The sequence below is a fragment of the Pinus tabuliformis genome, chromosome 4_1 (assembly GCF_031772625.1).
Source record: "Pinus tabuliformis cultivar Carrire ecotype Pingquan chromosome 4_1, CPIR1, whole genome shotgun sequence".
NCBI classification, from domain to species: domain Eukaryota; kingdom Viridiplantae; phylum Streptophyta; class Pinopsida; order Pinales; family Pinaceae; genus Pinus; species Pinus tabuliformis.
Window position 1 is genome coordinate 173,087,654 of NC_142303.1, and position 16,438 is coordinate 173,104,091.

At 37.9% G+C, this 16,438-nt stretch overlaps 1 protein-coding gene and 1 pseudogene across 1 annotated transcript; both read right to left on the reverse strand.

Moving 5' to 3' along the window:
* Positions 1-4,617: 4,617 nt before the first annotated feature.
* LOC149174740 (uncharacterized) lies at positions 4,618-5,588 on the reverse strand (annotated as a pseudogene).
* A 9,923-nt stretch (positions 5,589-15,511) lies between these two features.
* LOC149174741 (magnesium transporter MRS2-1-like) lies at positions 15,512-16,171 on the reverse strand. The gene is made up of 2 exons (XM_089420950.1): positions 15,980-16,171; positions 15,512-15,784 (listed from the first exon to the last, which is right to left on the reverse strand). Exons 1-2 carry the CDS (start codon positions 16,169-16,171, stop codon positions 15,512-15,514), a joined length of 465 nt encoding a protein of 154 aa, XP_089277076.1.
* Positions 16,172-16,438: the final 267 nt, after the last annotated feature.

Sequence of the window (16,438 nt, forward strand, 5' to 3'; positions counted from 1 at the left end):
TCCTAATAATAGAATAAAAAAGAAGGTTAGCAAGTACTTCATTTAGAAAATACCCTTAAATCGCTGATTTTGCACTGTTTTTCTTCGTGAAAATTTTGACATTGTATTTTGAGCCTTCTAATGTTAAATCTCTAGCAGATTGCAGTGTATGGTATGTGAACTCGGGACTGTTGATTCAACTGTCGGTCATACTGAGCATAAAATCCCACAACAAAAACATTGATTTTATTAAAAGCAAAATCAAACTTCAGGGAATAATTGTTTTCTGCAATTTCGTAAGGGAATAATTTTTATCCTCCTGGTATGGCAGCTGCAGCTACATTTGGTGTTTCGGCAACTGTAAAAATAAGTGTCGATGCTGCACTTGCTGGTGCTATAATTGGGAAAGGTGGTGTAAAATCTAAGCAAATTTGTTGTTCAACTGATGCAAAATTGGCTATAAGAGATCATGAGTCCGTTACTAATCTGAAGAATATTGAATTGGAAGGTAGTTTTGATAAGATAAAGGAGGCTAGTGCCTTGGTTCGCCAACTTACGCTTTACCACTAGATCCATTCAACAATACTCTATATATTTGAAACTACCTGATCTTTGTTCAATCTCCGTCGCAAGGCATGTTGAAAAACCTCCCTAGAGGCAATAAGAAATTGAAGAAATTCGTTGAATTCTATAGTCATGAAGGTAGAAATTCCCTACCCACCAGATCCATTGACTTATAGATTGTGGGATCGATTGAATTCCTTAGAAGAGTGCTAGATCACAACACAATTTTTCTTTATGCAAAAAAAAGGGGATTCTTGATTCTTACCATATAAGAGTTCCATGAATACCAGATCCACCATGCTTCCTCTAAGCTTCGTTCAACGATTTATCTGTTGTCAGAAATGGATTCGTTCGCTGAGCTCACTCATTGCAGGTACACGCTCTTTGCTGAGCTTCTGGTGTTGTCATAGAGCTGACATCAAATGTCTTTATGCACTAGATGGTTCCAATACTCATCAACAAATAAAGACACCACGCTTCAACACAGTGACCACGCTACGATCCACCAAGCCATATCTCTTCAATGCACAGGTCTCAATGCTTCTTCAGCTGGCTAACTTCTCTACGCAGGTTTCTAATATAATTTCATGCAGATCTCACATATTTCTTCTTACATAGACCACACTCTAAATCTCTTGTTACAACATTCTATGAACATGAACACTCCAGGGCACAGCGCTTTCATAAAACTTCTTAATATTGCTATGCACAGTTTTATGCAGATTGTACGACTTCACACAACACACAATTCATTCTTTAAAAACCGCACATACACCGAGAATCATTGTAAGCTATGATACCACATGAAGAAGAATCACAAAGCCATATAACCATATGCACATCAAATTAACACACAAAAATTAAACTGGTGGAAAAGGCAGAGAGCAATCATGTGGTCTCTCATGCTCATGTAATTCTTATTATTCAAAAAATTTAATAGTACATTTAAATACATGAGTAAGTGGTCTTAAGATAGTGTGTCTATCTTAGAATCACTTGGTTGAGACAATTTCTCAACTTACATAATAATTTAGGAGAGCTAGTTGGAGAGAATCTCTCATCCAAACTAGACTCCTTAGTTTGAGGAATTTTGATGATTTTATTTATTTAATTTAATAATTGGATTTATTATTGATTTTTAAGAGAGTGAGGCTAACTTGTAATCTCTTATTCTGTTTGATGAGTGGGAACAAGCTCAAGGCCGATATATCACAAAATTATTACCTCGTTACATCAGCCATTTGCTTCTGTGTGCTCAAAATCTTTGCCACCGATGTCTTTTTTTTTACCCATTTAACGTTAGTATATATTTGCTAGAATATACACATCAAGATGGTGTTAAGATAGTGTTGTGTGTTAAATGCATTACTCATCGCAGCATGGTGTCAAGATATATAATTAAGTGATGTGTGTTGAATGTATTATTCATTTCAAAAAGATAAAAAATAAAATTAGAGGTTGTTACAGATTCCATGGAAAGCACATTATAGTGATGAGTTGTTCTAAGATAAGTATGAGGTCTAGAAATACAACCCTATAAAGAGACCAGCAAAATTCTACCAAAGTCAGAAGTTTGATGCTTGGATGTAAGATATATTCTATCAATTTTCTTACAATCTCGTTTGGGATCAATGGTTTTCTTTGGAAACATTCTTATAGACCTCAGCTAGAAGAAATGACTACTTAAATGCTTGGTTGAAAATCCTTGTATCAAAGTTGTGATCCACTCCTTAGTCAGATCACAGGAATGTATCAAAGGATAATTATGATGGCTATTGAAGGAGCCACGTCACCTACAATTTTAGTGATGAAACTCACAATATGATCTTCAATCATACAGAAATATTGATATGCCTTCTGATCTAGGAAATTCATCTTGATATTTCAAATGACAACATCATAATTTGGGTTATGGCTCAAAGAAAGATAAGGTCAATGCTGAAAGTTGAAGTGTGAGATAACAAACCTGTGTTTTTCCTTGAAAATATTGCATTGTGTTTAGAAGAAGGATGTTGAAAAGCTCATGAAAGTATCACGCCATTTGTTGTCATGAATATTACATTGTTAAGTAAAGGACCTGGAAGATGTAGTGCATTTGGTTATTGTTGGTGCCAAGGGCATTTGAAGGATGGAACCTATTTTTGTTCAATCTTGAAAGTTAAGAATTCGAAATAAGGAAAAAGATCACTGTCAAAGCACATTGTGATGGAGCAAGTTCACCGTTTGACATAACAAGCTTATAATGAAGAAAAAGGCCGAGTCCTCTTTCAAGTTTGGAGACAAAAGTACTCTCAAGAAAGATGAGTCATTTGCAAAACTGAATTATTACTAACTGATGTGATAAAGGATGAGCTACTTGGATTGAAAAGGTCAAAATCAATGTTTAGTTGAAAATACAGAGTTGCAGGAATATCCTTACTAGTATTGCTGAAGTAGTAACGAAGTATGCTATGGGTCTATCATATGAAGACATCTCATTGGAATATCCATGATCTTGACTCGTTTGCTTAGTCTCATATCAAGATGAAATATCCTTTGATTGTTTTTTGAGGCATTGGGACTCTATGATTTTTTGGACATTTGGTTATGAAAAGGAAAATTGGCACATTACAAAGTCTGATTGGACTTGCAAGGGGTGTAAAATGTAACTAGGATTTATCCTAGAAGACTAGAAGTCTTGAATGTAAAAATCCTATGGTTGGTAGATAAAAACCTAGATCTAGATTAATGTTTTCATTGAAAGAAGAAACCCTAGCCTATGCAAGGAAGGAATGGAACCATGTTGATGATGAGGACAAGGATGATAAAATTGCAAGATGGATGCAAGAAGGCTAAGATCAAGAGGGAGCTAACATTTCCTATGATCCTCAAAAGATAAGTAACTTATATCTCTCTTCCTTGATTATTGTTGTTAGCTAGCCTCTTGTCTTTGCTTCTCTTTGTTGGGTTATAATCATTCTTTCGTGACCTCCTAGTGAGGATTGCAGGTACATAGCGAAGGTTGCCAAGGCTCTAGCAACAGATGGAAGAATTTGAAGAACAAAGTAAAGCTTATGACAAGAGGACATTCTTATATTTGGTGATGTTTTGAGAGATATTATACTAGATGTGATCTTAAGCTTAGAGGGAGGAGGCAGATCCACAAATATGAAGTATACCTTGATCGTGTCGAAGGGAAGTCAGTGGATATTTCCAAATAGATCTACAAGATCTAGCATGTAGTAGATGGAAATGTTACTACAAAATCTAGTAGGCTTTGGAGAGAGACACCCTACAAGACTAAAAGCTAGACTACGTGCTAACAATGGGGTGGAGGCCTAATGTCACCTCAGTCAAAACCCCTGCTCTTTACAAACTTTCACTAATGGGAGGAGTCTCGGTACGAGGGAGATCACTTAAAATGGATATGCTAGGTATAAGGTACAAGGTGATCAAGCTACGACTCATTCAAGAGAGAGACTCAATAATGTTTCAGAGCTTCAAGGAAGCAAAACACTCTCTAAGAAAAGCCTTAGAAATCAAGGTTCAAGACCTAGGGTTTTGAGGTTTTTCAATGGTGATAGGTGTTCACAAGGTCAAGAACAAAGAGAAAGGATTCATTGCAAAGGTAATAAGTTATTCCAAGGCTCATGAAACCCTTAACAAAGTCCTCAAGTTGAGGGAGAAGAAACTAGGGTTTCCTTCCTAGGGAAAATTTGAGTGGATACCCACCAAAATGATAGGTCATGTATCCAAGACCCACCTCTTGATGTTTAGGCTCTCAAACTACCAAAAAGACTCCTTCCTAAAATTTTGTTCCAAGCCCTAGTTCTTTTCTCTAACCTCAAAAGCACCAAATTTAAGGAGATAAATTTATCTTGGAAGTTGTTCAGGAAAAATTATATGGGCTTAGATATTTGGGCTTAGATGGCATAAACATTAAACTTTGTAACCTCATAAAACACCGGAAGGGAAAATCAGAGTCAGAATATGTAATAGATACTACCCTCTCATATCAATAACAGCCTGGAAGAGAGGAAAATTTTAGAGTTAAATGTGAAGAATATCAATAGATCAAATTGTTTTAGACAAATTTCAAAGCCTAAGTTGATTGAGCAATTGAAGTTCCAGTCTTCATTATCTAAGGAACTTGGGTCTGGGTTTTGTGGTAAAGTCCTCTGAACAGGTGGACTAGAGAAAAAAGGGATAACAGATCGAATTTTAACTATCTGTGCAGTTTAGAGTGGAAAAGGCACCAAATTGGTGTCACTTCTTAGGAAATTATAATAAGGCCTTCGATGGGGAGGGGCTAAGAAAAATAGTATTGATGTCCTTATTGTCACAGGTCCAACCATTGATGAAGTAGACCCACAGTATCCAGGTGCTAAAAAGGATGACCCAGGTTGAGGAATAGTTTGTGGCATCCATTATTGTTGCCTCTGCTGCTACTGTTGCCTATGCAAACCCCAGGATTTCATTGAATTAGACCAGGGTAACAAATTGTTAGAAGAAAATGTTGCAACCCACTCTGATACATTGGAAATTCCTAATGTAGGAATGTTGTTATCCCTTGGGATATCACCTTTAATCCATTCCTCTACACCTCTCTCAAGTTCTTTAAATGGGGTGGGCACTTGCTGAGATGCTATTCTATGTATAGTTCTATCATTTGCACCAGCTCTGTTTGCTACAATAACTTCCCTAGACAGTGCTAATGGCAATGGAAATGGCTCTTGCAGAGAGCTCCCAACACAATCACCAACAAGAAATATATTAGCTGCAATAACGTCCCTTGAGAGAGAGGAGGATGAAGGTGAATCATAAAGAGAGACCAATATATTCCTCTACAGAAAAATAGACATAATTAGGGGAAAAATCCTAGAACCAGATGATGGCAAAGTAGGACAATGCAACTGTTGTTGACAACGATGATTGTGACTAGAACTGAAGCTGGAAAAACCTTGTGTGGGAAAATCATAAGAAATCCATTATGATGCTCCTCCAGCCCAGGGTTCATAATGTTGGTGTTCAACATAATGGATTCTACTCTCTCTCTTGGTGAGCATGTTTCTCTTGGATGTTGAGTGTTGTTGTTTACGCTGTTAGGCCAATTGTATCTCCTTAGACCTATGATGTGCAAATACTCTGGAAATAGTGATTTTCTCTTGCTCATCATTACATTCTCCCTCTACTAGTGTCTGTGAGAAAAACCTATGTTGGTGTGCCACTACCATCCCAAAAAACTAATAAAATTAGCATTTATAGATTAGACATACTAAACTATTTAGTAGCAAGGAAGAAAACCGTTTCTCAAACTTCACAAGATAACACAAGCCCGAAACTATAATACCTATTATAAGAAAAATACACCTTAAACTATATGTAAAATAGTAAAACTTTAAGAAGCACTTACATTGTTTTAAACTTGACCAGACAATCATGGCAGTATTCTTCAACTATTCCTTTTGGTTTTGTTCCTCTGATGCACCTGAATGCCAGCCAGGACTCGGCTAAGAGCACTGAGCAACTTGGCATACAATAATTTGGCTTTATCAATCTCATTTAAGAATTTGAATTTGTGATCAGGTGAAGGAAGTTGGTAACATCACTTTATCGACCACATCTCATCCGCTCCCAAAGTTTTCGATCAAAATACCTACTATGGTATTGCTTGGTACTTAGGTATTGACGCAAAACGGGGTAGTAGGTAGTTTTACATATCGTTTGGCAGATTATTATTTTCATATCATGTTTCTTAGATCTCCCAAATGAGATCTCATGAAGATATTTCTTCTTTACTGCATGTCAGAGATTTCCTTTCCTAATTTTTATATATCTCTTATTTGTCTCCTTTCTTGCTACATAGAGATGAGAGGACTTTTAAGAGTTCCTTCTCATGAGTTTAAAGGAGACATGTTCACTGACTTCCCTTCTCTATAAGGATTATGTCAATCCCTTTTATTCCATGCAAGATAACCCATCTATCATATATCTCCTTGCATTCATGAAGTCATTTCAAAGAAAAAATGATTACAAATATTCAACTCACATTTTCTTTAAGTGACATAGAACTCGCATTCTATGTCATTCAAATGTATACAAATCTTCAACTGAATGTAACAACCCTCCAAGACCAAGAATGATCCTCCAAATGCAAGAACACTTCTCCAAATGCAAGAACACTGAAGTCTGCAAGTAGAATAATGAAGATCTTCATGTCGGCTCGAAAATGAATTAAATTAAATAAATGGAAGTAACGTCGGCTCAATAAAATAGTCACGACGGTTCATGAGTTTATGTCGGCTTGCATATATGGACATAACCACTATAAATACCCATCTAGGGTCAGTGAAAATACACGAAGAAAAAATATCGCATGCCTCTGAAATTTCGCATATAGGAGTAGAGCCGCAGTAGGGTTTGACTGCACCTTGTTTGGGTTTTAGGTGCAGTCATGATCTTGGGTATATGGAGCAGGAAGGAGGAATCTCGGACAAGTCTGTAGCTCCGGGTGAGGACAGGATCTTGGCATATCTTTGAGACCCTTCGCATGACTGTAAGGTGTAGTTCTTGGATCACTGTAATCTTGGATGGGACAACAATGACTTCGGGTGACACAGTAAGTTGTTATAGTGACTGTAAAGCCCTCGTGTAGGTTTTAACCCTGTACAGAAATTACCTGCATACAAATTCTAAAACACATAAAATAAACAATGCGAGAGCATAACACATAAAACACATTTACACAAAGATTTTCCCATGGATCCCAAAACTGAGACTACCAGCTTGATTTTTCATTATATTCCTTTCAATGTTACAATACATATTTATACATGCCGAAGCATCCAATACCATGGACTAAAAACCATCGCGTCCAAAACCATGTTCGAAAATCATGCACAAAACCATAGATAGGTCTGCCAAACCTAATATAGGGTCCAAAAACAAAATTTCTGGGGTGCTACCCCGGAGCCCATAGAGTGGGGTTACCTACACCCCTCAAACCCCCTGTGACCCCCTCCCCTCCCCCTCGATACATAATCGGTGCAACGAAGTGGGGGCTCCTCCCCCCTTCTAACCCCCCTGTTAACTACGTGGGCTAGTCGTGGAAAGAATATAACACAACCCAACATTCTCCCACTTGTTGTTTTCTTTCCACAAGGGGCCACAAGAGAGCTTAGTCATTTATCTAGCCTTGCAATGCCCATTTTTTCTCTACACCAAGAGAACTTCTCAGAGCTCACATATTTTGTCAATGCATCTACAGTATTCTTCAAAGTGTCCACCTTTACGAGCAACACCTTTTTGTCTTCTATCATATCCCTCACAAAGTGATACTGAACATCAATGTGCTTTGTTTTTGAATGATATGCAGGGTTCTTTGCCAGGAAAATTGCACTTTGGCTGTCACAGTCTATCCTTATAGCTCCATGTACGGACCCCATACTTGAACAAAATATTTGCAACCAAACTGCTTCCTTGCTTGCATGAGTCGCTGCCATGTATTCTGCCTCTTTAGTTGATAGTGCCACTATAGATTGTTTCTTACTCATCCAACTGACTGCACCTCCAAATAGGTTAAACACATACCCACTTGTAGATCTTCTCTGATCTAGATCTCGAGCCCAGTCTGCATCAACAAAGCCACGAATATCCAACACTCTGTCCAATCTTGGTCTTCCTTGGTAGCACAAACCATAACCACTAGTGCCATGCAAACATCTGAAAATCTGCTTTACTGCTATCCAGTGCTCCTTCCCTGGTTTTGACATAAACCTGCTCAATACTCCCATTGCATGTGTAATGTCTGGTCTAATACAGACCATTACATACATCAGCCTAGCAACTACACTTGCATATGGAACACGGGACATGTCCTCTTCCTCTTCTTGTGTCTTGGGACACTGTTCAGCAGAGAACTTCACACCTACAAGAATAGGAACCTTCACCGGTTTATTATCCTGCATATTAAACCTCTGCAGTATTGTCTCGACATACTTCCTCTAGTTTAACCAGAGCTTCCTCTTTTCTCAATCTCTTTTAATTTCCATGCCCAAAATATATTTTACAACACCAAGATATTTCATGTCGAATTTGGAGGACAATTGGGTCTTCAAATCCTGGATAATTTCTTTGTCATTTCCAACTAGCAACATATCATCCACATACAAGACCAAATAGATAACACGGTCACCAATTAATTTAAAATACACATAGTGATCTGCTTTGCTTCTGGTGAAGACAAGTCCCCGTATAAATGTATCGAATTTCTGATACCACATCCTTGGTGTCTGTTTTAACCCATACAAAGATTTCTTTAACTTGCATACCAGTTTTTTCTTACCCTTCACTGCAAAGCCTTCAGGTTGTTTCATGTAGATCTCCTCTTCCAGATCCCCGTGAAGAGATGTTGTCTTCATATCCATCTGTTCTACCTCAAAATCAGAAGCAACAACTATATATAGAAGTAATCTAATAGAAGCTACCTTGGCAACAGGAGAAAAAATATCACCAAAATCAATTCCTGGCACTTGGGAATAACATTTTGCTACCAACCGAGCTTTGTATTTCTCCACCTTTCCTTTTGCATTTGTCTTTTTCTTAAACACCCATTTGCTTCCAATGGGTTTCCTTCCAGCCAGCAACTCCACCAGATCCCAAGCCTCATTTTTGTGCAAAGATGCCATTTCATCAACCATGACCTCTTTCTAGAGTTTTCCATCCTCTGAATCTACTGTTTCCTTCACAGTTCTGGGATCATCATCAGTAATAGATAAAGCAAAATTTGAATAGAAAGCAGATGGACTATACCTTTCTAGCTACCTTCTTTCTCGAACTGATCTTCTCACACCCGACGTTTGTGGCTCTTCATCTTTTGATTCCTCTTCTGCTGTAGAGTCTGATTCTTCCTCCTTAAGCTCAAAATCTATCTTCTCGGATTCCTTTGGTTGGAATTCATGTTTAATAACATTTTTCACCTCTCTGAACACCACATCTCGGTTGTACACAACATTCCTTGTTACTGTATTCCAAAGCTTATAACCCTTTAAGCCATCCTTATACCCAATAAAGATGCACTTTTCAGATTTACTATCCAACTTGATTCTTTTCTCCTTTAGAACATGTACATATGCATCACATCCAAATACCCTCAAACGTGAAAGAGAAGGTTTCTTACCAGTCCATAGCTCTTGTGGAGTCTTATCTTCCAATGTTGATGAAGGTGATTTGTTGACTAGGTAACATGCAGTTTCCATCACCTCTACCTAGAATTCTTGTCCTAACCCAGCACCACTGAGCATGCTTCTTGCCCTTTCCATCAAAGTCTTGTTCATTATTTCTGCAACTCCATTTTGCTGAGGTGTATATGGAGTAGTCTTTTGTCGTGCTATACCACACTTCTTACAGAATTCTTCAAATTGCTTACTGCAAACCTCTCCACCATTATCTGTCCTCGGCACCTTTATCTTCTTCTCTGTCTGGTTTTCCACTAGAGCCTTAATTCTTTAAACTTGTCAAAGACTTCTGATTTCTTCTTAAGGAAATATATCCATGTATTCCTTGAGAAGTCATCTATAAATTATACATAATACAGACTTACCCAGTGATGGAACCTTCATAGGTCCAAACACATCACTGTGCACAAGCTCTAATATATGTTTCGCCCTCTTACCACTAGAGGGGAAACTCATCCGATTCTGCTTCCCATATACACAATTTTCACAGAAATCAAAATCTAGAGAGCTATAACTCATACCTTCTACCATACCTTTACCATGAAGTATTCGAAGGCCCTTCTCTCCAATATGTCCAAGCATTTGATGCCACAACATGGTCTTCTCTCTAGAGACCACTAGATTTTCTGCTCCACTTTCAGGAACCACAGAATTGTTGCACACATCAAAAATAGTGCTACCTTGCAGCTTGTACAGAGTTCAAATTCAAACTCCCCGCATCAATACCAATGCCCCCCAAACCATCTTGCAGGTATCCTTCTCGAACACTGTTTTTACACCTGCATCATCCAGCTTGCTTACTGAAATTAGATTTCTGGCTAATGCAGGAATATGCAGAACACTCGGAAGTGTTCTAACCCTTCCACCTTGCAAGTTCAACTTTACTTTTCTGCGACCAACGATCCTAGCCTTCCTGCCATCCCCCAATAAGACATCACCACCATAATATTTCTCATACTCGCAGAACCACTCTCTATGGGGAGTGAAGTGAAAGGATGCACCTGAGTCAATCAACCATGCCTCATGATCTACAGGTGTACTTGAAGAAGCCAAGTACACATCCCCACCTTCATCTGAGGTGGTTTTCGCCTCTGTAGAAGGAGCATCATCAGATCCCTTTCCTTTGTCACGAAATTTAGACTTACAGTCCCTTTTGTAGTGCCCTTCCTTTCCACATTTCCAGCATACCACCTTTATAGGTTTTCCTTGAGATTTAAATCTCCCACTTGATGACTTATTTTTGTTTCTATTCTAGGACCGTCCTTGTACAGACATGGCATCACCATTCTGGCTCTCCATATTTTTCCATCTCATCTCCTCCATCAACAAGGATGAGACTATTTCATCAAACTGCAAGGCAGTTGCATTGCTACCTATTGTGATAACTAGACTATCCCACGAATCTGGTAGAGAACACAACAAACTGATGCACTTATCTTCATCTCAAATTTTTATATCAATAGATGATAACTAACTTACCAAAATATTAAATGCATTCAGATGCTCTATCACCGAGTTTCCACCTTTCATCCTTAGGTTATATAGCTTTTTTTGTAGAAACAATTTATTCACCAGAGACTTAGATTGGTACAAAGTCGCTAACTTGTCCCACAAAGCCTTAGTTGTAGCTTCCCCTGATACATTCAATAATATTGAATCTAACACACACAATAGTATTGTGCTCTTTGCCTTCCGATCCAACTTCTTCCATTCTTCATTGGACACTCTCCTTGGTTTAGTACCCAGATCTACTGCAATCCACTGATCTTTATCCACCAACAGATCCTCCATATTGAGTTTCTAAAACTCAAAACTCTGACCATTAAATTTCTCGATCTCTATCTTTCTACTGCTCGCCATCTTCTTTCACCACCAGAATCGATCTCGTAGATCTCCCACTGAACAGGGTCTACCAAAGGCCCGAGCGAAACCCCTCAGCAACAAAGGCGTCCCCTTGAAGCCAAAACAACTCTGATACCATCTCTAGGTTTTAACCCTGTACAAAAATTACCTGCATACGAATTCTAAAACATAGAAAATAAACAATGTGAGAGCATAACACATAAAACACATATACACAAAGATTTGCCCCTGGATCTTGAAACTGGGACTACCAGCTTGATTTTTCATTATATTCCTTTCAATGTTACAATACAAATTTATACATGCGGAAGCATCCAATACCATGGATTGAAAACCATCACGTTTAAAACCATGCACTGAAAACCATCGCGTCCAAAACCATGTGCGAAAATCATGCACAAAACCATAGAAAGGTCTGCCCAACCTAATCTAGGTTCCAAAAACAAAATTTTCTGGGGTGCTGCCCCGGACCCCATAAAGTGGGGTTACCTACACCCCTCAAACCCCCTATGACACATCCCCCCGTGCTACACAATCATTGCAAAAAAGGGGGGGTTCCTCCCCCCTTCTACCCCCCCTGTTAACTACATGGGCTAGTCGTGGAAAGAATATAACACAACCCAACACCTCGCATATATCTCTGTAGTTTTGATATAGGCATATATATGTGTATCTCGGTGATCTCACACTATTACAATCTTGGCATGCTAAGGAGCAGCAATAATCATTACAGTCTCAACTGAAATGGAAAGTAAGATCTCACTGCAGGAAAGAAAGTAATCACAATTTCGGTGAACCTAATTCATGGCAGTGAATGCATATATGTGATGGAAAGAATCTCAAAATCCTTAGTGTCTTCATATAGCCTCAGTCTCATTGTCTTGGCTTAAGAAGCATCACATTTATCCTATTGTTTCCCTCATTGTCTTGGCAATTTTGTCATAAAGTACATTCTCTACTGCTCATAGTTAGCATGTTGATGTTTCCAACTAGGGTATAGTGATGATCCAAACATGGTGTAGTAGCAATGAAGCCCTCGGTGCATTGATTAATGATGAAAATAAAGGTCATAATAATGATCTCAATGAAAAAGCCGAGATCACCTGTGTGGCAATCTCAAGAGACAATCATGGCGCAGCAATGATGTCAACAGTAATGAAGATCTTAGTGAGGCAGAGGTGTAGCAAGGATGATGACCCCAAAACTGATGAAGAAGAGGATTGATGTCTTGGTCTTGGAGTTGCAAATTGTGTCAAGGGTCATGGTTTTGGTATTCTTCAATGGAATCTCTATAAGAATAATTTTGTGTGAGTTTTCCTCTCCAAGAAGGAGAGGTTTTGGCCCTGGCAAAAAGCCAAATATTTGTGTTCTTGTCTCTTTTGTTTTTGGTAGCAGTTTGATGAAGTAAACACACCCACTAATAATGGATGGAACATTAAGTTAAGATAAATTGTATAAATGCTTCACAAATTATTATCATAGTAAAGAAGAATCACCTTATTATGTTTTCCCTAGATTCTTCAATATGGTATCAACTTCCTTCATAGAGAATATGATATTCTAAATTGATAATTACTTTCCAATGATTTCTTTAACCAAGTTCACTTATGTCACATACATCATTAATTAATTATACATAGAAAATCTCAACAATAATGAAATAATGATATTAGGATCATAAAGAGACATCCAAGTGCAAATGAGACACAATTTTACACTATGAAAACCCAAACTTGGGAAAAAGCCAACAATCTTTTCTTAGGAGAAATTGTTCAATTCAACAAAAGTACAATCTGATTTTCCAGTCAAATTGACTACAGAATCTGCACAGGCAAAGTTTGGCCTTACTGTTGTTGCTAAGAATTTTAGTTAACCTTACTCAACAGGGCTGAAACTTGGCCCACTGCAGCTACCCAGAAACTCAGTCAACTTCTTAGGAAAATTGGTCAAACTGCCCCAACAGAACTCAGTCAACTGCTTTAGAAATTTGGGCAAATAGTGCCTCAAAAATTTTGGTCAAAGAGTGGTCAACACTGGTCAAACTTCTTGTTTGTTCTCTCTTGCCTTTGAATGTGTGAACTAAAAACAAATGATTTTTGTGTGATCTGAATTGATGCCAAAAAATGGAGGCTGAGTTTGTATTTATAGTGGTCATGACGTGCCCAAGGGGCACATCTCCTTGTGCTGGACTGACTTTAAATTTTTTGGAGGAAAATTTGAATTAAATTTCATCTTAATTTTTATTTTAGGGTCAAAACTTGAGTAGCTGGGAATACTTACTGCAACAACCCAAAAAAATCAACATAGGTTGTAATAAAATCTAGGAGAAAAGGCATAAAAAATAGAGAGTTGAGAGAGTGTGGGTCCATTGCATGTAAGCTAAGATTGACTGACTGAAAGAGAGGAAGGTGCAAACAAAATGGTGGGAAGATCATATCTGTAGCCCAGTTAAGCCAAATAAGAGATAGTGTGAGAAGGTAATATCCAAGGCCACCAATTCAAGAATGCTATGGTTGTTTGGGAGGTCGTGAAATCACCGAAAATTCAAAAGCCTAAGGGCAATTATTATAAGCATTGGTTTGCAGATTAATAACATGCCAGGGTTTTATTCATGTGAGGGTTTCTCCAGCTTAAAAAATTTCTATGCATTGTGCGATGTTGTAAGTGTTGTTGCACATTTATCTATCCATCTTTGCTTGGGTTGCATAGAATAGAGAGATCCATATAAGCATGCATGCATGGTTTTTTTCTTCCCATAGTAGTTCAATGAAATCCATAGTGAGATACATTCTGACTCGTCCACTGGAATACAGATCATAAATTCATCCTTTGGTGAACATAGTTAACCTTAATAAAAACACAATTTGATGTTAATATAATAGTTTGGACTAAGAAGAGAATACAATGTTGGCAGTGGTAAACTCATTGTTAGTTTGATACAGTACCTATTTATGAAAATAAATCCATTTAAATGAATTCATTGAGACTTTAGAAAATTTAATGTTGGAAAACTAAGCTCTGCAAGGGAAAATTTTAAGAGTTCAACTCAAACTTGGCAAAAACTCTGTCACAAAATAATTAAAAATGATGTCATTTCCTTCAAGTTTTGGCATTTATTTTATACCCTAGCAATTTTTTCCATCCACTCATGAGTTGCACTCATTAGGGAGAAAATAACCCATGAGTACTCATAAAATCAACTCACTTATGGCAAGTTTGACTCATGGACAGAGAGTCAGACTCAGGATGAAGTTAATTTGGCTTGACAACAAGCCCAAGTATGGTTTGGCTTGGGAGTAGACTCAGTGATTTTTTTCACCTATTAAGAAAATCCGAAAAAAGAACTTTTTATGTCAATATAAGAAGTAATCTCAAAATTATATACAATTGTTCACCAACTATGCATGAGTGTGTATCAAAAGTTGAGGCTTATATTTCATATACAAATTGACTAAACATGTCAAACAAAATAACTTCAAGAAGTATGAACATAAAATAGCCCCTAGATGGGAAGAGTACATCATCCTTTACTATTGGCCTTCACACATTTGACTGTGCAGGCATTGGTTGCAAATTCAATTGACACTTTTAACGTTTCCAGCTACGTTTCTACACTTCCTTTCCACTACATTTTTTGATAGCTTTTGCCAACATTTCACTGTAGTTGATCCTTCAGCTTTTGGCCAAATCCCATGCGCTCTTTGCACATAGTAGAACAAGTGAAAATACATGCATGGTATGAACATATGGTATCAGAGTGTGTGTGAGAGAGAGAGAGATCCAGAAAAAAAATCAAGCAAGACAGGAGTTAAAGTATTACTAAATAGATTTCAAAATCAATAGAGGTACAACAATCAGCATATGAGAATATAAACAAGTTAGTTACATGCCTAGGTGTCTAGAAATGTGCAAGCTGCCTCCAAAGAAACTTCTAGTGCCCTGAATTCAAAGGGAAAATCATCTGCAGATGAACCACTGTAAAGTTCAGCATCACTAATTGATCTTTGTTGGCTAGACTGTGCGCTGCCAGACATGGCATCATCCCTCAGTTCTTGTCTACTTGACACTAGTGGAAATCTTGAGCTTCCTTGTTCTCTAGAATGCCACATATTGTTAACCATGTCATTTATAACACTCAGACGTCTCTGTAGTTCATCCAAAGACTGTAGAACATAGTTATCTAATGAATTCAGTAGCAGAACTTCATCAGTTGTGATTATGCACCTTATATGTTCTAGATTCACAACAATTGCTCTCTCTCATCCCAGAATAGTGGAAGGATATACAAATAATGGATCCAAAAGATGGAGATCCCTAGCCAGCAAGTCACAACGCTTCATTATTGTTAATTTATCTACCTCCAAAACTTGAGAACTCCCATTTTTATCTATTCTTATCCATGACTGAATCCCCTGCCCTCTCTTTTTAACTCCCAAAAGGTCTAGTCCTTGAAACAGAGGCCTGCCAGGCATGGTTGATCGACAAGGAGCTTCACGCACCACAAAAACAAAAGGTCGAGGAGGAAGAAGGGGCTCTTTCAAATCTGCCATATAATACTGCTTTTCAGGTTCTAAGAATTTGTTTTCATAGGATCAAAGTCTCCAAACCTGTGTCTATAGTTATTGATAAGTGATATGTGCCTCTGAACAATATATTTCCTTCTGAGGTTTTATATTTATTTTGAAATAAAGGCTTCACAAGCCCCAATTCCAAAAGCATATAAAGATCATTGCCTTACATTGCTATAGGTGAACCTTGCACTGAGCGCTCCAACTCTACTAGCTCATAACTGCAAGCCTCCTTGAACAAAGATAAAG

What these genes read in the sequence shown, in the direction of transcription:
- LOC149174741 (XM_089420950.1), bottom strand. Translation starts at nt 16,171, where the DNA reads ATGGCAGATTTGAAAGAGCCCCTTCTTCCTCCTCGACCTTTTGTTTTT. An exon ending in GGAGTTCTCAAGTTTTGGAG is followed by an intron (nt 15,785 to 15,979) that starts GTAGATAAATTA and finishes TATGTTCTACAG; the next exon opens with TCTTTGGATGAACTACAGAG.